This window comes from Aspergillus luchuensis, chromosome 6 (assembly GCF_016861625.1).
Source record: "Aspergillus luchuensis IFO 4308 DNA, chromosome 6, nearly complete sequence".
Classification (NCBI taxonomy): domain Eukaryota; kingdom Fungi; phylum Ascomycota; class Eurotiomycetes; order Eurotiales; family Aspergillaceae; genus Aspergillus; species Aspergillus luchuensis.
Window position 1 is genome coordinate 3,763,922 of NC_054854.1, and position 26,313 is coordinate 3,790,234.

At 49.4% G+C, this 26,313-nt stretch overlaps 12 protein-coding genes and 3 non-coding genes across 15 annotated transcripts; 6 read left to right on the forward strand and 9 right to left on the reverse strand.

The window, feature by feature from the left end:
• Positions 1-413: 413 nt before the first annotated feature.
• On the reverse strand, positions 414-1,075 carry AKAW2_61303A (uncharacterized protein; the record flags this gene model as incomplete). The annotated part of the gene is made up of 2 exons (XM_041680880.1): positions 414-721; positions 778-1,075. The coding sequence occupies 2 exons, from the start codon at positions 1,073-1,075 to the stop codon at positions 414-416; spliced, it is 606 nt and encodes a 201-aa protein (XP_041546801.1).
• An 897-nt stretch (positions 1,076-1,972) lies between these two features.
• On the reverse strand, positions 1,973-2,928 carry AKAW2_61304A (retropepsin-like aspartic protease; the record flags this gene model as incomplete). The annotated part of the gene is made up of 3 exons (XM_041680881.1): positions 1,973-2,665; positions 2,718-2,827; positions 2,910-2,928. 3 exons carry the CDS (start codon positions 2,926-2,928, stop codon positions 1,973-1,975), a joined length of 822 nt encoding a protein of 273 aa, XP_041546802.1.
• A 1,322-nt stretch (positions 2,929-4,250) lies between these two features.
• On the reverse strand, positions 4,251-4,918 carry AKAW2_61305A (uncharacterized protein; the record flags this gene model as incomplete). Its single annotated transcript, XM_041680882.1, has 3 exons — positions 4,251-4,360; positions 4,424-4,820; positions 4,916-4,918. The coding sequence occupies 3 exons, from the start codon at positions 4,916-4,918 to the stop codon at positions 4,251-4,253; spliced, it is 510 nt and encodes a 169-aa protein (XP_041546803.1).
• Positions 4,919-6,066: 1,148 nt separating this feature from the next.
• AKAW2_61306A (retropepsin-like aspartic protease) lies at positions 6,067-7,121 on the reverse strand (the record flags this gene model as incomplete). Its single annotated transcript, XM_041680883.1, has 2 exons — positions 6,067-7,016; positions 7,085-7,121. The coding sequence occupies 2 exons, from the start codon at positions 7,119-7,121 to the stop codon at positions 6,067-6,069; spliced, it is 987 nt and encodes a 328-aa protein (XP_041546804.1).
• A 2,745-nt stretch (positions 7,122-9,866) lies between these two features.
• AKAW2_61307S (uncharacterized protein) lies at positions 9,867-10,750 on the forward strand (the record flags this gene model as incomplete). The annotated part of the gene is made up of 2 exons (XM_041680884.1): positions 9,867-9,968; positions 10,025-10,750. The coding sequence occupies 2 exons, from the start codon at positions 9,867-9,869 to the stop codon at positions 10,748-10,750; spliced, it is 828 nt and encodes a 275-aa protein (XP_041546805.1).
• A 1,240-nt stretch (positions 10,751-11,990) lies between these two features.
• Positions 11,991-13,347, reverse strand: AKAW2_61308A (uncharacterized protein; the record flags this gene model as incomplete). The annotated part of the gene is made up of 5 exons (XM_041680885.1): positions 11,991-12,420; positions 12,484-12,626; positions 12,690-12,914; positions 13,009-13,113; positions 13,189-13,347. 5 exons carry the CDS (start codon positions 13,345-13,347, stop codon positions 11,991-11,993), a joined length of 1,062 nt encoding a protein of 353 aa, XP_041546806.1.
• A 45-nt stretch (positions 13,348-13,392) lies between these two features.
• AKAW2_61309A (uncharacterized protein) lies at positions 13,393-13,695 on the reverse strand (the record flags this gene model as incomplete). Its single annotated transcript, XM_041680886.1, has 1 exon — positions 13,393-13,695. The coding sequence occupies one exon, from the start codon at positions 13,693-13,695 to the stop codon at positions 13,393-13,395; it is 303 nt and encodes a 100-aa protein (XP_041546807.1).
• A 1,326-nt stretch (positions 13,696-15,021) lies between these two features.
• AKAW2_61310S (putative GABA permease) lies at positions 15,022-17,017 on the forward strand (the record flags this gene model as incomplete). The annotated part of the gene is made up of 8 exons (XM_041680887.1): positions 15,022-15,141; positions 15,211-15,281; positions 15,336-15,359; positions 15,420-15,509; positions 15,561-15,643; positions 15,702-16,099; positions 16,150-16,479; positions 16,538-17,017. The coding sequence occupies 8 exons, from the start codon at positions 15,022-15,024 to the stop codon at positions 17,015-17,017; spliced, it is 1,596 nt and encodes a 531-aa protein (XP_041546808.1).
• Positions 17,018-17,502: 485 nt separating this feature from the next.
• On the forward strand, positions 17,503-17,574 carry AKAW2_t60035S. The gene has a single exon. It is a non-coding gene; the product is annotated as a tRNA-Ala (tRNA).
• A 571-nt stretch (positions 17,575-18,145) lies between these two features.
• On the forward strand, positions 18,146-20,066 carry AKAW2_61311S (GMC family oxidoreductase; the record flags this gene model as incomplete). Its single annotated transcript, XM_041680888.1, has 2 exons — positions 18,146-18,382; positions 18,447-20,066. The coding sequence occupies 2 exons, from the start codon at positions 18,146-18,148 to the stop codon at positions 20,064-20,066; spliced, it is 1,857 nt and encodes a 618-aa protein (XP_041546809.1).
• A 305-nt stretch (positions 20,067-20,371) lies between these two features.
• Positions 20,372-21,336, reverse strand: AKAW2_61312A (uncharacterized protein; the record flags this gene model as incomplete). Its single annotated transcript, XM_041680890.1, has 2 exons — positions 20,372-21,069; positions 21,120-21,336. 2 exons carry the CDS (start codon positions 21,334-21,336, stop codon positions 20,372-20,374), a joined length of 915 nt encoding a protein of 304 aa, XP_041546810.1.
• Positions 21,337-22,326: 990 nt separating this feature from the next.
• On the reverse strand, positions 22,327-22,398 carry AKAW2_t60036A. The gene has a single exon. It is a non-coding gene; the product is annotated as a tRNA-Ala (tRNA).
• Positions 22,399-22,886: 488 nt separating this feature from the next.
• Positions 22,887-24,189, forward strand: AKAW2_61313S (amidohydrolase family protein; the record flags this gene model as incomplete). The annotated part of the gene is made up of 3 exons (XM_041680891.1): positions 22,887-23,172; positions 23,234-24,004; positions 24,056-24,189. 3 exons carry the CDS (start codon positions 22,887-22,889, stop codon positions 24,187-24,189), a joined length of 1,191 nt encoding a protein of 396 aa, XP_041546811.1.
• A 297-nt stretch (positions 24,190-24,486) lies between these two features.
• AKAW2_61314A (putative secondary metabolism biosynthetic enzyme) lies at positions 24,487-25,449 on the reverse strand (the record flags this gene model as incomplete). Its single annotated transcript, XM_041680892.1, has 1 exon — positions 24,487-25,449. One exon carries the CDS (start codon positions 25,447-25,449, stop codon positions 24,487-24,489), a length of 963 nt encoding a protein of 320 aa, XP_041546812.1.
• A 446-nt stretch (positions 25,450-25,895) lies between these two features.
• AKAW2_t60037S lies at positions 25,896-25,967 on the forward strand. Its single transcript has one exon. It is a non-coding gene; the product is annotated as a tRNA-Ala (tRNA).
• The last annotated feature ends 346 nt before the right edge of the window (positions 25,968-26,313 follow it).

Below are 26,313 nucleotides of genomic sequence, written 5' to 3' on the forward strand. Positions count from 1 at the left end.
CGAATTCGATATTTGGGTTTCAGGAACATTGGCAGTCTCCCGAGTTCGAAATCAAAGCCACGTTCACCGCAGCGAACCTGGAAGGGTCAGCATGCTCACGACAAGTCTTGATGAGCGATAAACATTCGATGTTATTGAGGGGAAATAGGAAAAGTGATAACTCACGCAGTAGCCGCGGCAAAGATCTCAACCCGTCGAGCCCTGACCATCAAGCCGAGTGCCAGGGAAAAGGCAATGTTATACAGCATGATAGTGACCATCCTGATAGCAGTATCCTTTATAAAGTATAGCACTATCATTGACGATGCAGGCAGCACCGCAGCTATAATGACACTGAAGAAGTGGGTGCACGCCTTGATCTTCTTGTCACTATACTGCCAGGCGCCATTTTCATTGCTCTGTTTCAAAGGTAATTAGCTCTCTGATGGAAGACATAACCCAAGAAAAGCCCTTACTTCATATTTCTCACCCCAGCGCTTATGAAACCAGGGGACGACTCGATTGAAGATCAGTCGAGTGAGATTATCGACACCTTCATGTCTGCTAAAAAGGGCGATCATGTCACCATCGTTCCGTTTGTGGTAGACGTCCATCTCGGCGGCTGTTTCGAAGAACATATTTCCGCCTTCAGGCCGGTCAAGCCACTCTCGAAGCACGTTCAGGTCACATTTATCTGGCGTGCTGAGGCGCATGAGCTCCCGTTGTTGAATGATAGCATGGTCTACTCAGTCAGACCGGGGTTCTTCCAAGTACCACAAATGGGTCATGAAAACTAACTAAACTTTTCCATCAAATCCCGCGCTTCTTGAAATTTCGACCATTGCGTAGGATTTCCCTCTTTTAGGTCCCGTACGGAGAAGGGATACAGCTGCTTCTTCTCGTCCTGTGAGTCCTTGTCATCCTGAATGAGAAAGTCGAGCTCCTCTTCGAGGTTCGCTATCTCTGCTTGGTAATAGAGAATACTTTTAAAATTGAGCTTTGTGAAACGTCGGAAAATCGCTAGGCCCGGGTCGGCTTCTATGAACGCGGCGAGTTTGTCGTATCCTTCAACGGGACGGAGGTTAGCGGTTGACATTGTTCTTGCTTAATAGGTATTCCATCATACTTAATGGATATCGATTTGGAACAAAATCAAAGCGATGTCTACTTATACGAATCTGCTCATCTCGTAGGGCCTCGACCTTCTCAGCCTAGTGTAACGAGCCCCCCATGTCCTGTGTGGCTGTGTCTCGTCTACCCCTCATCCCACGGCCTTTAGGAAGCCTTAGAAACTGACTAGAAGCTAGTTCTATGCAGAGTGCGAAGGGAAGGCAGACTCGCAGATAACACCATCTCCTCGGGTAATATTTGGCTTCCGTCACTAGGCTTTTCACGTAACATACGAGGCTTTCTGCCTCCCTTCTGGGCTATCCTTGCAATAATATGGTGCATAGTCATGTTGTTATCTAGGTACCGTCCGGTGAGCATGGCATATGACGTGAGGCCTCCTCCCTTGGTATGCTGATGACACCAGCAGCCCTTTAGCAATCTCAATAAGGCTTAATGAGAGCGACAGCCTGATATGCTCCAGCGAAGCAATATTTGAGTTTCGTCCCTGTAATACGTTGTGATTCATGTGTTCTAATGTGCGCGCTAGAAGTGTGGTAGAAAGTTGCATTTACGAACCCCGCATGGGTGACTTGTTCTTCTATGACTGGGTCATTCACATGATAGCCGGTCTTACGTTGACAAGCCATTTAGCGCATAGGGCAGCCCTGCAGGCCGGCCAGCACACTCTCTACTATTAAGCTCTGGAATACGTAGGTAGCAGCAGTGCCAGGTAGAAAAGTTTGATTCCGAACCAATCAGCCCGTCCCTGTGTTCTCCAACATATTGTATGTAATAGAGCCAGTCTTTTATCCCAGAAAATGTACATACAGTAAACGCCAGCAAGTAAAAACAGATCCATTCTATGGGTACATTAGTGAAGTCGCTATGTCTGTTTCAAATTATCGAGTCGTGTGGCAACCATAGGATCCACAGAGGAAAGATCGATAGCACGACATGAAGTCGTGCCGAGGATAACATCAAAACTGGTACCTTTAACGACGTAGAATTCGGCACAGTATGGCGTTTCAAAGCCAACGATAATCCATGTTGCCTGCACTTTCCCGAGGGGAGTCAATTCCCCGCGAGTGGTAAGTTGGGTTGGCGGGCCATCATACGGGTCCATGCGGACATTCATTCTTTCGAAGACATCGTGGTCCATGAAATTAGCTTCTGTTTCAAAGTCCACGACCATGCGTCGCCTCAATTGCTTGTCAAAAGTGAATAGGAGAATGTCGTAGATAAAATCACGTTTCAAAAGACCCTCCTGATCATCGTGCTTCCTTGGATTAGTAGCAGGCACGGTCTGATTAGCACCTGTTAGTCTCTCACACAGTTCGGTGTGCCGGAAGCCCTCGCGAAATTCATGCGACACCTCCTTCTTGGCTGGCTCATCCAAAGGCATTTGAGAGTGTTTGACGTCCGCTATACCCCAATATTCAGGCGAAAGTGGGTGCTTTTCTGACGGGTAGTAATCCCGAGGCGAAGGTAGAGAGGGTTTCTGCTGCCTGTGCGTTTGGTTGAACCAGAAGGGAAAGAGAAACAAGTGTTTGGTTCCCTTCAACGCGATCCGGAGGGCCTACTTCGCACTTTAGCACCAAGTAAATTTCGTATGAAGCCAGAGAGCATACATGGCTTTTTATAGTTCCACTTTGATTGTGGCCATGGCCCATGGTCTTTTTGTAGCTTTTGTCATCTTTCCTCGATTTGCCACGCTCGCGTGGTGCCGTCGGTCTCGGGGCTGAAAGCCGGTCAATTCCTTGTCTGTGTTGCATGTTGCGGAGATTGCAATGCAGAACGACGGTTAACAGAGTAGCACTTACATGGGTATGTTCCGGGCATGGCGATGTCTGTCATGAAGGAATTCTAAGTCTATACAGAGGTTGGCTAAGGATTTGGAGCCATTACGGGCGGTCGCGCTTGCGATTGCCCGGGTGCGCCGGCAGTTATCAACCCTGGCCTCGCAAGAAGGGCGGGGGTTGACATGCGGTTAAGTCAGGAAGGGCTGGAAATGAGAACAAGTTTAGCTTGTGGCACAGGCACAACCGCTCTATCCCTCGCGCCTGACCTTATGTGATAATAGGTCCAAGAGTTTACTGGCTGGTCGGGTAATCCTGGCCTTTTTGGAATACGAAATGGAAGCACTGGAAATCATGCCGTGTCTGCAGCTCAGCCCACCTAAGAACATCGCTCTTATTCTGGCAATGTGCCTTGTCCAATCACTTTCATAATATGCGCTGCGGCTTTGCCCTCTTCTCCTTTGCATGAGCAGAACTAAAGGATTGCCTTCCCTGCAATACCGCATTAGCGTGGGGCCAACCTCTTGTAAGGTAGCCTTCAGCCGATCGTCAGACGCCCCAGAGTTGCATTTGCTCTGTCCAAAGTACATAAAGAGCCCAATCTGCTCAAGGCTACTCGATTCTTTGAACAGGGCTTTACAGTCCCTGGACCCCAGAAATTTCATCTTGCGCCACCTTCCAACACTCCCCCGTGGCGAGGCAGTGATGTATACCTGCTTTTAATACCCATCTGAGTGCCTTTCCATCACTGGTTTGTATGACTTTCATTGACCCCAACTACCCCTTGTGATCGACTCTCCTGATTGCTCGTTCCCTGACTCAATCCGAGAAGCCTCTGAGAATTTTCTTTTTACCAGCGGTGAGTAGCGCTGACTGTGCGGGACATCAGCCGGCACTTGACGGCCTGAACACCCGTCCGGCGAATGGCATAGCTTAGAGGCTCGACTATTTATGCAAGTGCCACCTGATATGTCTCATTTTGTCGTCGTGCAGCGGGTTGATGTGAGGGGATTGGATCATCCAATGCTAAGTACGACCGATCGTCCCGGAAGGACAAATCAAGTCCGTGTCAATCTCCCCGCTCCAATCCTTCGCCCAGAGTCCTTCGCTGTTGGAGGAGCACGCAGCAGCCCCCCTTCCCAGTCATTCTGCGTAAGGGTGATCTCATACATGTGACAGGTTGTTATCGAGTTTCAGACAGCAGTTATTCATATCCAACAGATTCAACAGCTCAAATGCATACAGATGTAGCCTATTTGCCGCCTCTGCGTCATCCTCACAAACCTGGCGATAATCCCGGCACAATTAGTCTTGCAAGTAGCACGCTTCACAAGTCCGCCTCGTCGCCAATCCAAGCCCATTCTGTTATCTACCCTGGGAAGCCTGCTTTTTCTGCTGTTCACGCAACTGTTGGTTCTTCTTCGCCAAAGCTTCCTCTTTCTCGCGCTTCTTTTTCTCCTGGGCTGCCTTATCATCTAGACCAGTGTTCAGTTTGCATCACTTCTTCGTTGGCTAAAAATATAAAACGATAGACTCACTTGCACTCTGCGATGCTAGCTGGGTTACAGCAACTGGGAGGGCATTCTCATCGCTGGACCGTCCAACATTGCACTGAGTCCCTAAAATCGCATCATACTGGGTATCCAAGCGCGCTTCATCGTCGTTCATAGAAACGTAGAAATTTTGTCTTGACAGTTTTGTTTCACCCTTCTTCCAAATACTCAGCTGGACTACATCGCGCACTGTGTATGAAACACCATCTGAATCGTAAACTGTTTTAGGTATCTCATTGCGCTGCAATTTGATCTCTCCCAGCTTCTGGTGCCCTCTTTGCGTGAGGATATTGACGTCCAATTGCTCAGAGACAGCAGCCTTGAGGTGGACGGTTTTCTCGTCTGGCCTGAGGCAGCGAATCTCTATGGTCTTGGGTCCTGTCTGAATAACGGTAACTGGTAAGCGCCTGAATTACGATGCAAATAGAAAGGTGGGAAAAGAGGATTCATAAGCCCTGTGTAAGGTACCAAACGTACCATGGCTTCGCGTTGGGTGCACTTGCTTGCGCTGTTATGGCTCGGTCGGTTCACTCCAGAGGGAGCGTCAGCTTCAAGCTGCTGTCTGTGGATGGCCTCACACAGAGAACGCTGCCAAGTTCATATAGACCAGACATTATCTGGACGACCCAAGAGCCGCAGCTTCGACGGACTGACTGACTGGCTATCCACGCGCAACCCCTCGTAGGTGGGATGTGCAACTGCACCATCCATCATCAATCCGTACTCCGTAGATCGCATGTACTCCTATTTTCTTCTTCCTTTACCCCTACCCTTTGTTTGTTACGCGAGGCTGCATATCTCTCTCTTCCTCTTCCTCCCTCACATTTTCTATCAACCAAGCAGCGGAGCCCTTGCCATAGTATACATTCGGCTCGCGATAATTCGGCATGTCGTGCAGATTGGGCATAAACGAAGACCCGGCTGGGTATTCATGCCACTAGCAGAAACCGACCCCTCACGATCATTGGCGACGATATGTTTCCTTTGCATGAAAGGATCGTTGCCGATGGCAGTGCGGGGATGTGCGACCGGAAGGAAACGAGAAATAGCTGCAGATATTCATACTACAAGCCGACACGGAAGTGCCACCCAGACAAAATGGAAATAAGTACGTAGTTGAGGATGACATGTCCAGAGTAAGTAATAATATTTGAATGTGTCACTGCTTGCGACACACAGTGCTCCCACGTATCGTTAATCAAACAAATATCCCGCGAATCAAATACTGAAACACGCCCTTGCCTTATCCAATGCTCTCCCAACCATCCATGATTAATTCCCTTTCCACAAAAACGCCGCCCAAGGTAACTAACTAGGTTCAAGACAAATCATCAATGCGCCTCAATCGGACATGTACAACGTAGACAATCATAAGTTAGGATACACCCCGTCATTAAGAATATGTCGGTCATTGACTGGTTGGAACCTTGCTGTGTCCGTGCAAATCTGGGCAGCACCTGCCCCGAAGTATATGTGTGATGCAATATCCGCAGCTGCCCTTTCGGGTATCACAATCAATCGTAAAGTACGTATAAGAATGCGTAGAGTCCCCCAATGGTAAAATGAGCTTGGTGCGCATCCACAATGGGTCAAAGTATCGTCATGCTCAAACATGACATGGATCGTATTCAGGCGCGGGACATCCGGATTGTCGTACGGCGTTCAAGGCCAGGTCCAGATTTGAGGATCTCCAATTTCTTGATATCCTTCCTTCCCAAGATGGCATTATAGTTCTTCATATCCACAACCAGGAAGTCACTGGTAAATGTCTTTTCACGTTGTGCAAAATGCCATGAGACGTCCTTCGCGATGCCAAACGGCTTGATTCTGTCCTTGCCGGTTTTGGTCTGCAATGGGACGAGTTCCTGATCGCAAGGCTCCATCATCAGTTCCAACTCCTGCTGTAACTCAACATCCATCAAATTGGCTGATGCTTGTGTATCCAGTGCCATCAATGCCGAAACCTTGTTTGTAGGGTTGCTGCCGACCATGAATACCTCCTCGCTATACTCGCTGTTCGTTGAAACCGGGGAGAGGTTCACCTGAGAGATGCGGTCCAGAGACGTCGCTCGAATATATTCATCATCACCAGGTAGTCTTAATTCGGTATGTGGGTCCAATGGGGTTGTTTGATCAGTGCTGGCTTGGGTGGATAGTCCTGGAGACACTGCTGCGCTTATCCTGCTACTTGACGAAGCGGAATCGGAGTTGCGACCGTCAGTTCTCCGGCTGGAAATCTCAATTCTGTATGAATCGGGGTTGTCGTACGTTGGGATGTCTGAGTGATTATTCTGGTCGTCCATTGCGGGACGATATAGCCGTACATCATGGTTTCGGTTCGACTCGTGAAGCTGTGGCCGTCGGTTCACTGTGGGCCCACGGCCATTCATAGGCAGCCTTGCCTGGGACCCCACGACAACGAGCTCATGGTTGGTTTGCCGGTTGCTCATCTTCACTTTGTCTTCTGACCTTTGTTGGTGATCGAATATTCTTCGGGGGTGGAAAAGGGAGAGTATGCGCTTCGCGGACTGAAGCAAGCCGCGAGTTCGTGAGGGCTTACCGGCGTCACTGGAGCTGTCTGGAGCAGGAACCGTGGTCAGTCGTGAGAAGGTTCCATATAATTACTGTGATTCAAACGATACTCACGACCTTTAGGTAGAGATATAGCCAAAGGGTTTGTCATTATGGATGTGGAATGCAAGACCGTTGACTTGACAGCCTACTCCGCGTCGCTCTCTCGATGACGTACCCAACCAGATAGCTCCAGACGATGAGGAGCAAGGGTGTGGGTGTCTTTCAACAAGAGCTACGGACCTGGATACCAGTCGCGATAGTGCTGCCAGCCGAAGAAAAGCATGGAGGTTCTGGGAGAAATGCCACCGCGAAGAGAGGCGGAGGAGGCAAAAAAGCTTTTTGGCAACACGTCTGAGCAATCTCCTGGGGCTTTTCTCTCACAGGAACGTTAATTGACAGTGAAAGGGTACTGTTAGTCATCCAGAGTGCCTGGGTAGGCTTGATTGGGCACAGATCAGAGCTCTAATTGTAGCCCATGTGGAAGGGGCCCTGGCCAGCTCACGAATGAGAATAAGGGTCGGTGTCAGGGAAAGGATGTGTTGCCAATGAAAAGGTAAAATGATCAGCTTCGCCGATGTAACCAGGGAAGCGGCACTTGACTGTAAGAGCCGCCGCTTGTATGCTCAACCCGAGTCCTCTGAGGCCAGGCCAGTGAGCCTCGGGCTGGTGGCATCGGCGGGGAATGGAATGGGTTGTGGCTACTGTTTGATCCTTCGCCATGGTCACTTAAGAAAACCTCTACGTCATGATACCAGATAGCGTTCTTCACTACGGAGTAGTCAATGCCGCCGACAAATATGTGGGTCAACAGAGTGGTCTCCTCTATGGCTTGAGTTCTGACTTGGTGCGATAGTCGATTCTGTGCACAAGCATGAAGAGCAAGAATTCCCACCGGGTCGCAATGTGCATACATTAGCTCCCGAACTCCAGTCACAAAGACAATTGTTAGTGAACCTCTTTATTGTATTGCACTGCCTCTAATCACAGCCTCATACGGGCGGAGTCTTCCCTCGCCAAGCAGCTGCCAGGGTCTTTCTCTTCCCCTGCGATGATCATGAAGTTGTGCCGGGGGGCACTCTGCCGCCAAAGGCGGAGTCGAGGAGGGGGCAAAGAGCCAAGGCTGTCCTGCGTTGTCACAAATTGCTTTTTCTTTCCTTTCCCCTCACGAGTCCCAAACCATTCCTATCTGTTACTAATCTCAACATTTCTGACAAGGCTCCTGTTTTGCGGTGTTCCTGCTGTCAGATTCGTCTTCCAGTCGTCGTGTATTGCTCTGGGTCTGGCAGTGAGTGCCCCGAACACTGACATGGAATCTCACATTGATAGAGTTTGTGGGGCTTTTTACTTCAAACGTGCAATGCATGCCATGCCATCTTCTGGAATTATTCCTCGGGGGATTTCATATTTACTTTGTTTTGCAGTGTCACACAGCCGCTTTTTCTCCTCTGTGTCTACTAAGAAACAGGTAAGCTAGGGGAGATAACAGCCATCTCTATCCGCCATAGGATGAAGCTAGTCGGATGGGCGTAGGTTTTGATTTTGACCTTTATGCTTATTGGTCTCTACACTATCTAACCTTTCTCGCCACTTCGACCGTGCAACAACCACCAAGCTGTTGTCATCTCTATCAGGTGAGAGAGGACCTCTGGAATGAGGGTATATAGTACATCGAGTGCGATAAATGCAGTGAGAGTGAAAAATAGGAGCAGGGTATTCCGCCCTGTCTTTGAAGGATCCGAGACGATGGAAAGAAAACTGAAAGGCTGGTCTGCAGCAGTTGGGTGGTTGCCTCAGCAGTCCCAGTGTCAGTCACACGGGGGGAGGAGAAGGGCACATGCACGCCACCGATTTCGGACATACACCCGGGTACGGGTTGGCTGCCACATCTGACAGACTGGCTGGCGGATAGTAGAGTTAATGATCTGCAGGTAGCTGACTCTGGTTCGGGAGAGAGCAGGACGGAGTACTCCGAAAGTACATTATTGAACCGATTGTTCATAACAATTAATCACTTGCATTCCGCAGCACAAAGCCTTTGGTTTTGTTTCGGTTTGGTCTGGTCCGTTGGGTTGTGGTCTGGTCTAATCAGTTTCAAGCGAACTCGGATGCACTCAATTAACGCCTCTCATTTGCCAGAGTATTGATCAACTGATTGGCTGATTGCATCGGTTCTGACTCGCCATATCGGGAATAGTTACTTTAGTTAGGGTTGACTGACTTAGCTATAACGTTTGATTAGTTATCTAGAGTACCTACATTAGGCTTGGCCCATTTTGTAGCCCCGGGCCTACTTTAGTCCAGCCTGCGGGCGTGCGTGGATGCTCCTTCTGCCTGTGACAACCTATGATGACAATGAAAGCCAAAACAAGTCGGTGAATTCACTGAGACTTTTAGATCTGAAGAAAGGAGAAACGAGCTATCTATATCCTGAAAAATTTAGTTACCTCATATGTTTCAATATCTAATTATCTGCATCATACAGTAGTCTAATCAAATGGAATCTATTAATAATACAGTCAAGATCTGAAAAAAATTCTTATACATCTCAATATCTTAGAGCAATACTTCTCTTGCGAGGTTGAGAAGAGAAGAATATTTTCATATTTTATTACCCTTATTGATCATATTTTGAGTCCTCTTTTTCCAATGTCCTTGATCCGAACCTCTTGAACTCGAAAATCCCTCACATAGCGAACAAAGCCTTGTCCACTTATTTTAAGCATTGGTTCTTACTCCTCTAGCTGGGCCTTCGATCCATCTTACACTTCCTGGTGCCATTGAAGCTCGCAGTTGTTACTTCAGTGTTGCGCTTCTTGGCAATGCTTCTTTCTATACACGAACCCTTCCCTTGAACATGTCGTTAGACCTTGCTAAGTGGGAGCTCCCTGGAGACAGCCCAAGCCAACAAGTGCCAGTAGCGCTCCTCCTAGCTGCGGCTTTTTTCGGGCTTCTTTTAGTAAGCTATCGTCAACGCATGCGAATCAGATATCAAGTCAAACTAATCAATGACAGGCTGTGTATACCCACGCGTATGTCTTCGCAACACCGATCGCGACTCAAATACCCAATCCTAGGTTGAATTCATCACTCTCGCGCCAGCATTTTAGAGGTCTTCCCATCTTCGTTTTCCATCGGCTGGCCAAGATCTGTGTGGTATCTATGTTCCCTATGAAGGACTTTAGTCCACTGAAGTACGGTTTTCTCAACTTAACAGTCGAATTACTCCTTTCATACCTGAGAGTAGCCAATGTGCTCACAATTCTGCGTCAACATTCGAAGACCCTTCCTTACTCATGTCGCATTCCAACGTGGTCAATGTGGTCGAAGGCCTTCACATCAATCTTACTGTATAGCACCGCCTCAAGTGTATGCTTTTATCTGCCTATCTACTTGATCCAATTGGCTGGTTCTTTAGATGAGCGGCTGGGGGTCTCAGAAACGGTGCAGTTTATCAGTCTTCTGGGCACTATTATGGTTCTTTACTTTGGATTGGTTGTTCCGACATATGCAATCTTCATTCGAGTCGCTGCCTCTGCCCAAAGGGGTGAGTCGATGACTATCAGAGGCGCCTGGCAAGGGTTCTCGTGGTCATCTCGGGTACACTTTTACCAATTACTTGGCGTGGTTCTGTTCCTGGAAGCAGGTGTCACAGTCGTTATAGTTTTGTCTGTGTTCGCTTTGTGTCATCCTACTGTGCATGATGATGTTTTTCAGCTTTTTGTTAGATACTTTGGGTAGTCTATTATCGTGAGGAGATATGGTATGCTATAGAGACCGAACTATCTAAATTGTATTTTTCATAGTGTGCTTATGATATATCTAAAGTAGATATCAATGTTCAAATGCAAAATCACTTTTCGAAATTCGCTCTTCGTTACTAGGCTATGTCGATTCGGGCAGTAGAAGCTACCTACGGTACGCTGCTTTCTCATACATAATCAGAACATCTAAGGCAATCGTAATAGAAAAGAGAAAAAGAAAACCTCGTAGCCACCGCTTTCCTCTGGATTATCGAACGGGATTAGGCACCCGGCCTTAACAGCCAGATCCGATATCCCGGAAGTATCACAGATCACTGGGGCGGGAATAGCTGGTGTTTTTACTACTATCGGGGAAGAAATGAACAGCAGACCAATCATAGTCTTGGTGAAGTTTATTAAATGTCATTGGTTTGGCTGCTACTCCTTTCTGTACCCTGGAGTAGCCAAGTGCTCGCCTCCAAATACCTGGGGAAATTTACCTCTCAGTGCTACGATCACCTTATGACTCGGAAAGTGGAGAGGTTTACTAAGTACTTTATCGAGATTATCATTGGGTGGAAATTTCAAGTCTAGAAGGACGGGCCACATGCAAGCCACGTCAGTTTCGGAGACTAGAGCGTTAGTTAGTTTATTGTAGAGTGAGTTAGGGTGGTTAGTTAGTGGAGGGATCGCGAATGAAAGAATTCCAATGTTCTTGGGTTTTACCCGAGTCGGGGCCATTGGAGTCTAGTTGCTTACTTACTTAGTTCAGAATAGACCATTCCGTCTTGATGCTAGATAGTTTAGTCTAGGTTATGTTGTACTTGGTGACTTAGTGTCATGGTTAGATTAGATTGCGAGCGAGCCCCTATTCCGTTCATGGGGGGATGTCCGGTGTCGCCGCTGCTTGCTTGGCTTAGGTTCTTCCGTGCTTACGGGGACACTGCTCGTGCTTGTGCTGTTGCTTGTTGCTGCTACTGTTGCTTGTCTTTCTTGAACTGCATGGCATTTAGCTTTAAGATAAGAATGTATCTTGTACGAAGAGTCATTAAGTCATCACGCGAGCTAGTTACAAAGTAAAAGACTTGGGGTAATAATGTACATGAAGTCCAAACCAAATCCACAGATTCAATCCAGTATTATTGCAGCTCTCTGATCCACCAGCAAAACAAAGGGGAACATATATCGAACGTTGTCAAAAGCAAAAGGACAAGGAAAAAGACAAAAGAAGGGTATAATCATGACTCCACCTCCTCACTAACCACCCACGTCCTCACCTCCCGAATAATCCCCGCCTGACTGGACTGACTGTCCTCATCCGACAGTCTCGCTGCTGACACAGTCGTGATATTCCCCTGTCCAGCCCCCATGCCCATCAACTCGTGCTCGCCGCTGCGTGTAAATTTGCTCTCCGTGGGATTCGCCGACCGTGTCGTTGACCATTTCGATCGGTTATTCGTCGATCGGTAGTCCACGCCTTGGATCCGGAGGCCGTTCGATTTGAGCATGTTCAAGAAGGGTTTAAGCTGCGCCCAGCAGGCTGTCACGATGCTGAGGCATTGAATCGTTTCCACGCTGATGGTCACGCCCCAGGTGGAGAAGGAAGGGTCGTGTGTTGCGTCGTTCTGAGAGACTAGGATGAGTTCCACGATGCTGACTAGGATTACTCTGTTCGGAGAAGTGGTTTGGTTAGTTGGTAGTTCGGTCGGATGATAGGAGAATTAGACTGACAGGACTCGAGATAGAAAAATACTAGCGAACACGAACTTGCGTTTCCAGGAGGTTTGAATGCGCGCGATTAGGTAAAGCGCTTGTGAGGTGATCATGGTGTCGGTCACAATGTTCATGATTCCCGTAAAATAGTGCCATGCTATCTGTTGGGCTGGTTAACCTTGTCGCGTATATCTTCGGGGTACCGTAGAGTAGTGGGATAGTACCAGGTTCATGCATTTTCCCGTGTAGTAATTCCAAGTCTGCGGTACGCTGCATTGAAAGGAGGTTCCCAGTAGACATATCACGGCCATCACAGTCACCGATATTTGCACCAAGTTGGCGACACGGTGGTCTTTGGCCGTCGGCGTCAGGTTGCGGATGAAGCATGAAAGGGAGATTTTCGAGAAATAGAGACTAGGGATGTAGAGGAGCGCGGCGGCGTATTGCGACTGAAATGATACCGATTGTTCTCAGTGAGGATCCCGGAGGATGAAGGCGACCGCAGAAAGGCACATTGCATACTGGTGCAGGTGTAGCTCATACCTTCATCATGTTGTCGAAGCGCTCCGGGGTAAGCGTGGAGTAGTGGTATCCATATCCGTTTGCGACGGCCATCGATACAGCGATGGATTGGCCGATACAGAAGATCTGTCGCGCCCCATCCAGAGCAAGTAGTTAGTCTGCTGGAGCCTTTGTGAGGGTCTAGGCGGCAGATCGACATACCAGCGATACAACTATAAGATAGTCATCGTTTGTGAGCGTGCGGAACGAGCCGTACTTGGTCCCCAGTCGGAAGATGACGCTCAGCGAAGCAGTCACGAGCAGGAACCATGTCGATACATTGACGGCCGGATCTTTGGTGTCTCCAGTGAACCGTCCCATGGAGGGCAATCAGAGTGCTGACGCTGATTCTCGGCGGGAATCATGTCACGCAACGATCTGGAACAGATGGAGATAATAAGAGTCGGTTGATGGCGCTGGGCCAGGGCTGCGAGACCGGGCACGATCTGGAGTAAATAATAATACGGAGTACCGGCGCCGAGAAATCGATCGATGCAGGGCCTGTGACTGAGGTAGATTATTTTCACCCGAAAGCACCAGGGAAGGGGAAAGATCCGGGCAGTCATTCTGGTGTGGGCAGAGAGAGGGTTCTTGGAAAACGCCCCCTCCCTCCTGAGGGAGGATGGGAAATCGCATGGCCAGCTGGGATCCGGATCCTGGTGTGTTCATTTGTCAACCGAGCGGCCGACATCAATTGGAGAAAGGCCAATAGACTTTGGCTACGCGCAGGGAAAGTCGGACCAGGATGGTGGTTGATTGCATGGAAGCCGACGGTGAGACGACGGCGGGGGACAATCCTGGTCGGGTTTAATTTACTCTGGGCTGGCCAGTTTTCATTCGTATCTTGGCCCGGCCTTCGACCGACGGATTAATTGTCTCCCTTCCAAGCATTATTTTCGATATTGGTGTCTGTTATTAGTCTTCGCTCCGACCACGGTCCCGTCTTCCACTGAATCTAGATCGAACAGGTGAGCCTAATTTCTCTTATCCGACCTGCCTTCTTTGTCTTGTCTCCCGCTCAAGCGATTCGCGGTACCACATCAGCACTAAATCCTTGGATTGATCCAACACACGCGGCCAGACAAAATGAACTGTGCAGTGCAAGTGCTCACGGGGATTCTCTTTGATGTGTTGGGGTGTTTCTATTTTCCGATGGCCAACCTGGCATCCATGTCCATAAGCATAGAACTTTGGGGGAGAAAGCCACAAGCATTCACGGAAGGGAGGGGAATTGGAATGCTGGCTGGCCTAACTCGATCAAACTAGAATATCATGCGGTCGCAGAGGCGAGTCCCGCCGGAAGAATTGATAGCTGAGTCCGAGTCGGGCCCACCGTCACAATTACAATTTGCCAGTCACGATTGATTCTGGCTCATTATCTAACAAGTTAACAAAGTCCGGTGCATGCAAGGTGTCTGCGCCGGGCGGGGACTGGGGCCTGCCATCCACCCGTTCTCTAGTCTAGCTTCTAACGCTAGATTAGCAACCCCCATTAGACACAAAGTAGTCTAGATACTGTTAAGCCGGGGGTGGTCCCGATGGCCTCCACTTGCCACACACTGACCCTAGTACCCACAAGGTCCTATCGGTGGTTACATCTCCCCCATCGGGCCTGACCTGACCCGCCTCCAAGAAAGCTTACTGCGTGCTGCGTTCAGCTTCTGTTATTGTTCAGGGTCGTAGTTGGTTACCCCTGGATTCATATAACCTTCCTACTCCGGCTGGTGAGCCCGGCGCCCTCCGTACGTGTCCTATGTTAGGTTATGTATGGACGCCCCAGTGCATGCTAAGCAACGACACTAGGCACGGTAGTGGCGTTAGAATGCTGCATCTCGACTAACGGCCTTAATTTCTGCTGCATCTCGCTTCTTGACGTTGCAGTGGACTAGGTGGCCAGTTGTCTGTTATATTAATCGGTCGCTCCCTGGACACCGCGCTGCGTCTGCAACTCTCCGCCCTCACGCCGGTCGTGGTCTCTGCAATTGAGTTTTCACCATGGCGTCCTACGAATTGAAGAACCGAGCCAGCTCGGCCAACCGAGAGGTAACCGGGTCCGACTCGGGAGCGCGTGATGATTTGGCTCTTGCACGATTGGGCAAGAAGGCTGTCCTGAAGGTATGTCCCAGCTTCTCGATACTATGCTGTGGATTTGGAGAAACTAATGCTTGTCTTGTGCTCTTGCAGCGGAACTTCGGTATTCTCTCAATTATCGGTCTCAGTTGTACCATTCTCGGCACCTGGGAGGGTATTTTATCGTAAGGCCAACTATGGTTGTGAGAGTCTGGAATATTGCAACTAACCGAGAGCAGGACGTTTACTATTCCTCTCGAAAAGTCGGTTATCCCACGTCCAACCTTTGATCGGGCCATGAACGCAGCTGACTGAACAAACAGTGGTGGATCTGCCGGTGCAGTATACTCCTTTATTTTTGCATGGACGGGAACAGCCTGCTGTTTCGTGCTGCTGTCCGAAATGGCGTCCATGTAAGTCGAAGTCAGGATGTCCATTCCCGGGTAGTATACTAATCTGCCAAGGGCGCCGACTTCCGGAGGCCAATATCACTGGTGTGCCATGCTTGCGCCTTACAAGCATATGAAATTCCTCAGTTACATCACAGGTGCGCTCTTCCATTCTGTTATTACAGCGACCGTGCAGTTTACTGACCATCGTTGCAGGATGGTTGACCGTGATCGGATGGCAGGCCGCCTTTGCATCATCATCCTACATGGCTGGAACTGAGATTCTGGGTGCCATTATCTTGGGTCGGAACAGCTTCAGCTCGCAGCCCTACCAGGGTACCCTTCTGATGTGGGCGGTTGTGGTCGTAGCTCTTATTGTGAACATTATTGGAGGAAAGTTCCTGCCTCGCCTGGAAACCTTCATTCTCATGATTCACATTCTGGGATACTTTGGTGTGCTCATCCCCATGACATATATGTCCGACCACAAATCGACAGAGTCGGTCTTCAAGGACTTTACCAATGGTGGAAATCTCTACACCGATGGTATATCCTTTTTCGTCGGTATGACCGGTTGTGTGTTTGCCTTTGCAGGTGGTGATGCTGCCGTGCATGTAAGTTGTCCACCATGTACTGCAAAATGGTCAATATCTGACTTCTACAGATGGCCGAAGAAGTAAACCATGCCACGGTCGTCATTCCCCGTGCCATCCTCCTCAGTGTTGCCATCAATGGCACCTTGGGATTCACCATGCTGATCGCCACTCTCTTCTGCATGGGCAGTGTTGATGCGGCCCTTGAGTCTCCTACGGGCTACCCCTTCATGGAAATCTTCCAGCAAGCAACCGGCTCGGTCGCAGGTGCATTGGGCTTGTCCTCCATCCTCGTTATTGTCGGTATCTGCGCCGCCCTGGCCATGTTGACTGCCACCTCTCGCCAGTTCTGGTCGTTCGCTCGCGACCGTGGTGTCCCCGGCTGGCGAGTCTGGAGCCACGTATGTTTCCATGTGCCTTGCATCGTACACATGAAGATAATTGCTAACAATGACACAGGTCTCCAACCGTACTTTCCTCCCCACTTACTCCATCCTCCTCACCATGACCATCTGCTGTCTGCTTGGTCTGATCAACATCGGCTCCGCCGTCGCCCTCAACGACGTCGTCTCCATGGCTGTCTCGGGTTTGTACTCCTCGTATCTGATCGTGGCGGTTCTTCTTCTCTGGCGCCGCTGCAGCGGCGCCATCAGCAACTACAATGCCAGTGACGACACTGTTGTCAATGTCCCTGGCGCTAAGCTCATGTGGGGTCCGTTCCGTGTCCCGGGCGTCTGGGGTATCTTGATCAACACTTATGCGGTGATTTACATCGTGATTGTCATCTTCTTCAGTTACTGGCCTACTGAATTGCCAGTGACAGTGACGAATATGAATTACAGTGTGGTGGGTACTATGGGTGTCGTCATTCTGGCTATTATCTATTATGTTTTGAGGGCTCGTCATGTCTACACGGGTCCTGTTATTGAGATCTCGTAAGGATGAGAGCTGGACAGATAAGTCAGGTAGGAGAGGGAAGAGTGAGGCAAGCACAAGGGGCTACGGATGAGTGTCCTTTCGGTATTGATTCTAATTCTCTGTTCGGGATTCTGTTGCTTAATTGGGCACTAAAGCCGCGTACATTAAAAGTTACATAGCATTTATTCCCTTTCTAGAAATGCCATTTAATATATTTTGCTGCAATAGCTAGGGTCCGATGCTGCCCAATAAAGCCCTGCTTCGGGCGGAAGAATATACATATTCGCATGGTAGGATGCATACCCTGGCAGTGCTTCAATATTATCATCACAAGGGACGGGATGTAACAATTTTAGGCTGAATGTCCGTCTCCCCGACAATTTCCCGAAAATCATCAAAGGGGGTAATTCCCATGTGACTGAGAGAGCGTATGAGCAGCATGTGCTAGGGCGAGATGAGTGTGCTGCTCTATAGTGCAAAAGAACCAGCAGGTCTTCAACAGCAAAGGGGCTGTGGTTTAGTGGTATAATATTCCCTTAGCATGGGAGAGGTCCGGGGTTCGATTCCCCGCAGCTCCAGCTGTTCTTTTTTGTTTTTTGCTTTTTTTCTGCTACCCGCAGCAGTCCCACTCTTCATTCCATACATTCATACAAGTGACAGACACATTCTCCCTTTTTGGCCTCCGCATTGTAACAACAATTCTCAACACTCCAGAACGAGCCTAGAAGGATTTTGGAATTCTTGAACATATTCCGAAGCAGTGGCTTCACACTCACTATTTCTTCACCTAATCAGATTTCTCTATAGGACTCTAACGTAACATCATCGGATACACTGACAGGTCGCTCTTTCGCGGCAATGGCTATAGTCTGCCCCGAGCACGTTCCACTGCCACAGTAGAGCCCTGACTATGTCTTTCTTATCTTATGTAGAGTCTATATTCCGGTTGTATGGAGGGGTAAATAGCTATTTACACTCTGCACCAGCGCCGCTGAAGTCATGGAACCAGATCACCAAATTCCAGGGTATATGAAGCTTGCTCTCTGCAGTCCTCTGCAATGGCCATATCTCTACCGATAACATGAAGCAATCCTTCATGTCAAAATGTTCCCAACTATCAGATAATCCACCCACCTCACAAGCATCACAATGGACCCAACCCCAGTAACAGACTTCATCCACGACACCTTCGACTTCATAATCGTCGGCGGAGGCACCGCAGGCCTTGTCCTCGCTGCCCGTCTATCTGAAGATTCCAATGTTCGCGTTGGAGTCATCGAAGCCGGGGTCTCGCGACTCGGTGATCCAAAGGTGGACACACCTACCGGAATGGCCATGACCCTGAAAGATCCAGAATATGACTGGTGTTTCCAGAGTTCTCCACAGGTACGTCTATACCACTATTCCACCGACAAATGCATTGCTATAGCTCACATGAAACAAAACACAGAGCGGCGTGAACAACAGAACCTACGCCACCCACCGCGGCAAAATGCTAGGCGGCTCCAGCGGCTTAAGCTTCATGATGTCAGGCCGACCAACGGAAGAAGAGATCAACGACTGGGGCAAGACCACAGGAGTGAAGGGGTGGGAGTGGTCTGATCTACTTCCGTATTTCAAGAAGCATGAGAAGTTGGAGGTGGATCAGCCGAATATCACGTCTCGGGACACGGATACCTGTCCGCTGGATCCTGGTCTACATGGGACTGAGGGACCGATTCATCATTCATTTGGGATCTGGCACGCCCCATTTGAGAAGGATCTCATACCTGCTCTTGATGCCATGTCTGGGTTGTCGCGACCAGAGAATCCGTATGCTGGGAATCACCTGGGGTTCTACCGCACTCTGTTCACCATCGATCGCACTGACAGACCAGTGCGCAGCTACGCCGCGAGCGGATACCTTGCCCCGAATACCAATCGTTCAAATCTACGCGTGTTAACAAACGCGCTCGTATGCAAAATCACTCTCGGAACGAACGAGCACAGCGAGCGCCAAGCAACAGGCGTGGAATTCCTCCATTATGGGACGTCGTACACCGTCCAACCACGCAAGGAAGTCATCCTCAGCGCAGGCGCCGTGCAGAGCCCACAGCTCCTTGAGCTATCCGGCATAGGCGACCCGAACGTCCTCGGCCGAATCGGCATCCCGTGCATCGTTCCGAACATGGACGTGGGGAACAATCTCCAAGAGCAGGCTCTGTGCTCTGTGGTGTATGAACTCGCACCGGGGTATACGTCCGTCGACTCGCTACTCCGGGACCATGCTATCTTCGAAGAATACCAGAAGCTCTACGAGGAGAAACACACCGGTGCATTGTCCGGATCGCTCAGTATAACAGGCTACACGCCCTACGCGACACAAGTTGAGCAACAGGACCTCGAAAAGACAGTTGCCTGTTTCCTGGACCCCAAAAATGCATCAACTAAACAGGATACCGTTCTTCAGAACAAACAGCGGAAAATCATCGCAGCACGTATTCAAGACCCTACCTGTCCCTGTATCCAGTACATGTGCGCACCTGAGAATTTCGATACCGCTCTCGCGGTCGATAATCTCGGGGCAGTCATGTCCGGTCCGCCGTCCGGGTTTAACGATTGCTATTCTATCACGATGAGCCAGATGCATCCTGTTTCTCGCGGACGGGTGCACGTGGTGTCGGATGATCCAATGCAGGCGCCGGATATTAGTCCCGGGCTGTTGGCTCATCCGGCTGATGTGGATGTGCTTGCTGCTGGGGTGGGATTTGCGGATAGGGTGTTTCGGTCGGAGTTGGTTAGGGGTAAGGTTGCGAGGAGGGTGAGGCCGGATCCTGGGGTGGATGTTGGTGTTAGGGAGCAGGTGAAGGAGTTTGTCAGGGAGAGTGCGGTTCCGTTTCAGCATTTGCTTGGGACTTGTGCGTTGGGGATGGTGGTGGATGAGAGGTTGAGGGTGAAGAGGGTTAAGGGGTTGAGGGTCGTTGATGCGAGTATTGTGCCTATGATGGTGAGTCCGTCGTTGGCGGCGGTGGTGTATGCTGTTGCTGAGAGGGCAGCGGATTTGATGAAGGAGGATTATGGGTTGAAGTAGTTGATTGGAGAGGGGGTTGGTGTGTGAGTTGGATGGTTTGCGTGGGGATGTTGTTTCTCTATTGTTCTTCGGCAGGCAAGTTCAGCTGGTTAGTTGGTGAACTTACTTGAGAGGGAAGTCTTTTTCTGAAGTATCGTAGTACTCACTTGATGTTTTACTGCTACGTGAGGTCCGTATCAGAGGTTGATATCAATTAACTGACCAAATGGCAAACATTAGTTATTAGACATGGACGATATGCAGCCGCTTAGCTTATCAGATAGTCATCATCATAGCACATTATGTACATTCCACGCAAACTCAACTCAAGTACTAAGCTCACTCCGAGGAGTCCCCATTACTTCACTTATCGGTCGATGATTCGCCTCCTCTGATATACCTTCCATGTCAGAAGACGGCGAAGGCAGTTCTGCGATCACAGTTTCCGTCCTGGAAATGCGAGGATCCCATGGAGGTTTGACCGCTTCAACCATTCCAGAGGATGCGGGTTGATCCGAATTCGGTGTCTCGTCCAATCCACTCCCCATTTGCGATCGGCGTCGATACAGAAAGCCTAAAGCCCCAGCAGTGGATATTACCAGCACTCCTAACGGGACCCCGAGACCGATCCCAACTTTCTGTGCAACAGTAAGACCACTGCCGTTATCGGTGGTAGCTGGAATAGAGGATGCTGATGCTGCTGTTGTTTCGGCCGCCGCGGTGCTTGTAGCATGTGAAGAAGATGTAGAGGTGGATGTTGCTGAAGTAGCACTAGAGGTGGTTTTCATTGAAGTAGTGCTAGAAGTACTGCTGGATGTGCTGCTGGTCGGGTCGTACAAGTTATAAAACTCAGGTGGAGGATCATCTTTCTGACGCTTGCTCACGCCAATCTTGACACTTGTGAGTACTGGTGGGTTAAGAATACCGAACATGTCCAGGGAATCGAGCTCGAACGCGCAGCCAGACTCTCTATATTTATCGCGGGTTGCGTTCCAGACATAGCTGTAGGGGTTTGTGACGTTTACTGTGATTCCATCAGCCAGGTCCAGTGGTGGCAGTTGTAAGTGTACCGACATAGCAAGGGAATCTTGGTGTTGCACACTTCATAAAGAGAAACACGCGATGTCACCACGTCCCAGGATACATTGACAAGGTCTCCCACAATGAAATGATATTCCGTTGCTGTTGGATAGGTAAAGCTCTCTGCTCGTACAAAGCATGTGCATTGAAGAGCGAGCAGAAGGCATACGAGGTATGCGTTTCTGCTGGAATCTCGTTGAAGTTTCATCATAGAAGTGCGTTCATTCGGCCTGCATAGATGATAATCAAAAGAGCACCAATCCTCACCAGGGGGCCCGGATCTTTTGAGGGAGCTGCTATTTGAGTTAATTGGTGTCTCAGCCACCCTGGGTTGCTGTTCAGTTTTTATCCCGCTGAAAAGGCTATCCCTGTCAGTCACTGTGTTTACGTTACGCAGATAGGCCGGCTGGTCATGAGCAAGTGAATTTCGGCGGGGGTCTACTCATTGCCTGCCATGTGTTGACTTAGGCCACGAGGCTGGAAATAGATTGTGGGCAGTGGTTTTAAGATAAGTGTTTGTTACTATGTCATCCTTCTAGCAACAAGAGGACAAGGTTACTTGGTGCGTTGATCATGCGATGCATCTGCGCCCCTGTGGCTTAACTGGAATGGTCGGAATCGTGATGGCTCAACACGGGTGTTCTGGCAGTTGGATGTAGTGGTTTACCTTGATTTCGAGCTCGCCAGTGTCTAATGTTGGGGTATTTTGTGGTCGTATGTTGAACTTCTCGCTCTGACTGGGGTCAAATGAACAATTACATTTCCTTTTTAAAGAAGCTACCCGATGATCCGAATGTGCCATCGTTCCCTGGTCGATGTTGAAACAAGACGAGGCTATCTGCACCATCTAGACACACTGGTCGCTGATAACTGTTGTGCAAATGCTGACACCGTTGTAATTTTGGATGTGTAGGCCATCACTGGCCTCTGGTCTTCCCGAGGGCTTGAGCGGTTGACATGGAATATCAGTTCGTGAGAATACTCTGACCAGACCATTGGCAGCGTGGTGGCAGTGGAGAAATTTTGGATCAAGCGACAGCGAGGTACAGCATTTGGGAAGGGGTGGTCTGTACAATGTAGAAATGTGTCGCCTGGGCGGGAAATAGCATTGCAACAAGGACAAACTAAGAATAGTCAACGGACGGACGGTAACATAGGCTAAGCGAATCGACAAGGACAAAAAAAAGAAAAACACAAAAAATGGAGCTGCGGGGAATCGAACCCCGGACCTCTCCCATGCTAAGGGAATATTATACCACTAAACCACAGCCCCTTCTTGTCGCAAAAAGCCTGCAACTTTTGCTTTATGAGACAGCACTAGTCTTCATCTCATGGCTCACCCATTATAGTTATCGTTTCTGGTGAATGGCCACCATAGCTGACCACAAGCCGTACTGCCCGTAAACTGGCCTTTATCTTTGCTATTAAATCGACTTTAGCATAAAGTTTTCTATATCTGAGATTAGTTGATGACAGTGGCTTGATTTTAGCGTTGTCGTTCCATAACTGCTTTAACGTCGTCTCCGCTGGTGGTGATTATATATTCCCTGCATAACTTCAACTTATAGAAGTTTTATTTGTGCTGGAGTTAGCAGTATTTACTAGCATCACGAGATCATGAAATAAACACATCACCGACGGAAAGAAACTGCGATCAGTATAATTATGCCACAGACAAATCCGCGACAAAATGTCACCTGTCATGCCATCCCAATCAGCAGACAGAGGGATAAAAGTCCGCGGGATCCGTAATTGGCAGTTATGCAAGGGATCGGGTACAGCTGCGCAACAAACAACAGCCCAAGCTGCACCAAAGTCACGAAGTCACCTGGGTTTGCAACTGAGAATCGATGGCTCTTAGCCGTGATTATAATGCATCCATTTTCCTACCTACCCACCGGCATTGCAAGCTTCCTGGGTATGTCTACGGGTGGCATAGGTCCGGGATATCCGACCACCATGGACAATGGCAGTGCAGTTATGGCCCAGCAACTACCGCAGAAGAGTGATATCCACCATCACCTCGTCCCCGATTTCTTTCGTCAGGGTACGTGGGCATACTTGCACTGGATGAAGACCCCGCACTAATTAGTGTGACGCACATCCAGCCGTTGAAGATGCAGGCGGCGACCCAACAGGCTTGCCAGTCCCCGCATGGACCGTCGAGGACTCTCTCCAGGACATGCAGGATAATGGTGTCCGTAAAGCCATCCTTTCGTTAACCACCCCAGGTGCAGTCATTACTGGCAACAACGACACAGCTCGGTCGCTAGCCCGAAGGGTCAATGAATATGCCGCCAACCTGCGCGACCAGAACCCCGAACGGTTCGGATTCTTCGCCGCGCTGCCTTCTCTCCTGGATGTACCTGGTACATTGGCTGAAATCGAGTACTCCCTCGACACACTCAAAGCCGACGGGGTCACCGTGTTCACCCGATACGGCGATGGAAACAACTACCTAGGTCATTCTCAGTTCACCCCCATATGGAAGGAACTGGATGATCGCAAAACCGTGGTTCATATCCATCCTACCATGCCTGATGACACCAATTGGATTGATCCGATTATGCCGCCTCCGATGCTTGACTTCCCTCAGGAGACTACACGGACTGCTGTGGATATGATAGTTAACAACGTCACGCAGCAGTTCCCGAACTGTCCCAAGATTCTCTCGCACGCGGGTGGGACATTGCCGTATCTGATCTCGCGGCTGGCTGTAACTTCCCGAGACACGATGGCCCAAAAGGGTCCCTATGGAAAGACTTACTTTGAATTTATGGAGGCATTGCGTGGGTTTTATTATGACCTTGCTCTTTCGAGTGCTCCGGCTGTCCTGAATCTTCTGCTGGATCTGATACCGCATGACCGTATTATGTATGGTGAGTATATACGTGGCTGGCATGTAACACCAGATGCTAAAACAGTATTAGGGTCCGATTACCCGAATGCTCCTCCGATCAAAGTAGCTGGATACCGAGAGAACCTAGATGCGTTTCATATGAACGAGGAGCTACGGGATATGGTCTATTTCGGGAACGCGCAGAAACTTCTGTCTGGAGCTTGATCCTAGACTACATATATGTTGAAATTCAGCATGATGCACGGTAATGGATATAATGATGGTTAGGAAATTTGCATAAGCGGAGGAATGTGAAAAACAATGTGCATTATGCAAAAACTAAATCTACACCTGTCTTCAGAGTATATTGACGTGCCACAATGTTATAACGGGAGGTAGATGAATACACAGCCCAGTTGCTTCTAATCAAGAGACGGAGGTCGATAGTTCCCATACACTCCCTTGAAAGCTTTAGGATGCACGAACATTAACTGAACCCCTCTCCCCTACCGATAATAGAAATTAATACCGAAACTCCTCCCCAACAAGGTCCTCACTCAACCTCCACAAAGCATCCACACTCCCCGGATCCCTCGCATGCCCGGCAGCTTCACTAACCACACTATTCTGCATAAACACCGGCGCCAGAGCCTGCAACCCCGGATCCAGCGCCGCAATCAATGGCGTCGCCGCGATTTGAGTATATGTCTTGAACCGCGGCTCCTCGAAAACAAACTCTTTGCCGGTATTTCGCTTGGCTACTGCAGAGATGCCAGCATAATCGTCCCAAGTGAGGTGACTGCCGAGTTTCGTGTCTCCGTTATAGCCTGGATGGACGGCGATGGCGGCAATTCCCTTATGTCGTAGCCGGTGGGTCAAGCCATATGTGAATAGAATATTGGCTGTCTTTGATTGCCCGTACCCGGTCCAGGGGTCGTATTCTTTCCCGTCGGAATAGTTCCAGTCTTCGAAGCGGAACGGTGAGATAAGGTGCCCGGAGCTGGTTAGATTGACTACGCGGGCGGAGCCAGCAGCCTCGAGGGCTGGCACGAGCAAGTTGGTAAGTAAGAAATGGCCGACGTGGTTGGCCGAGAGCTGTAGCTCTATTCCCTGCTTGTCCAGGGTGTATTCCTTGACTGCCATCACACCGGCGCTGTTGATCAGGACATCAATCCTGGGTGCCGCGACGAGGATCTCGTCTGCGGCGCGACGGACGGATTCATGGTCTGTTAGGTCCACCTGTACTGCTGTGGTTTTGATGGTGCTGTCGATGGCGTGGATTTCATCGAGCACGGGATGGACTTTGCTGAGGGTGCGTGAGGCTATGAGGATATGTGCTGGCGCGGCTTTGGCTAGAGATGTGGCTATCTGGCTGCCGATGCTGGGCTTGCCGGCACCGGTTATGACGAAGGTCTTGCCCTTGATGTTGGACTTGAAGGCATCGATGACCTGTTCGCTGGTGGCTGTTGCGTCGAAGATGGGCATGGCGGGTGCTTGAAGATGTGGTGAATTGGCCTGATTGGAAGCTGAATGTGAAGAGAGATGCGATGAATATCTGTCTGGGTTTATGGGGGATTTTACAGGGCTTTATATTCCTGGGAGTGCTTGATCGTAAACGAGGGAGCTCCGTCTTCGCCAAACTCACCTGGGTCATGGCTACAATGTGGGCCATTCAATCACTGCCATCCTGCTGCTGCTTAGAAATAAGAAAATCCTTCGAAGACATCAGCAGGAGATTGACCGGCATTATTCGTAAACTCCGAGTCTCTATCCCTCAAATCCACCCTGCTTACACCGTAGACGACTTAGTAGGTAGTTATTATAACTGGCACAATTTGTAATCATACAGAGGATGGTTATGGTCCCATCAGCTCTGATTGCCTATGTTTTTGCTCATAATGCAAAATAACCAGCAGGTCTTCAACAGCAAAGGGGCTGTGGTTTAGTGGTATAATATTCCCTTAGCATGGGAGAGGTCCGGGGTTCGATTCCCCGCAGCTCCAGCTGTTTCTTTTTTGTTTTCTGCTTTTTTTGCCCCTTCCCGCTTCTGCCTCCCGTGTTATGTGCCCTTCCTATTCATGTGCACCATGACATTTTGTTTTCTCAACGGCCCGCGTATTAATGTTGTGTGTTGGATCATAGTAGGCGAGCTCATGCATTCTCTTCATCTCGCTCGCTAAGTTTAGTCCATCATCAAAGTAGGCTGTCTCGCTTCAGAAACTGCATTGGTACACCGACTACACTGAACCCATAAAGTAATCGGCTACAATCCCTCACTTCGACTGCGATGAGAAGAACCCATTGTAACATCCTGTTATGACCTCTAAGCATGTTAACCTTCAATAGGGC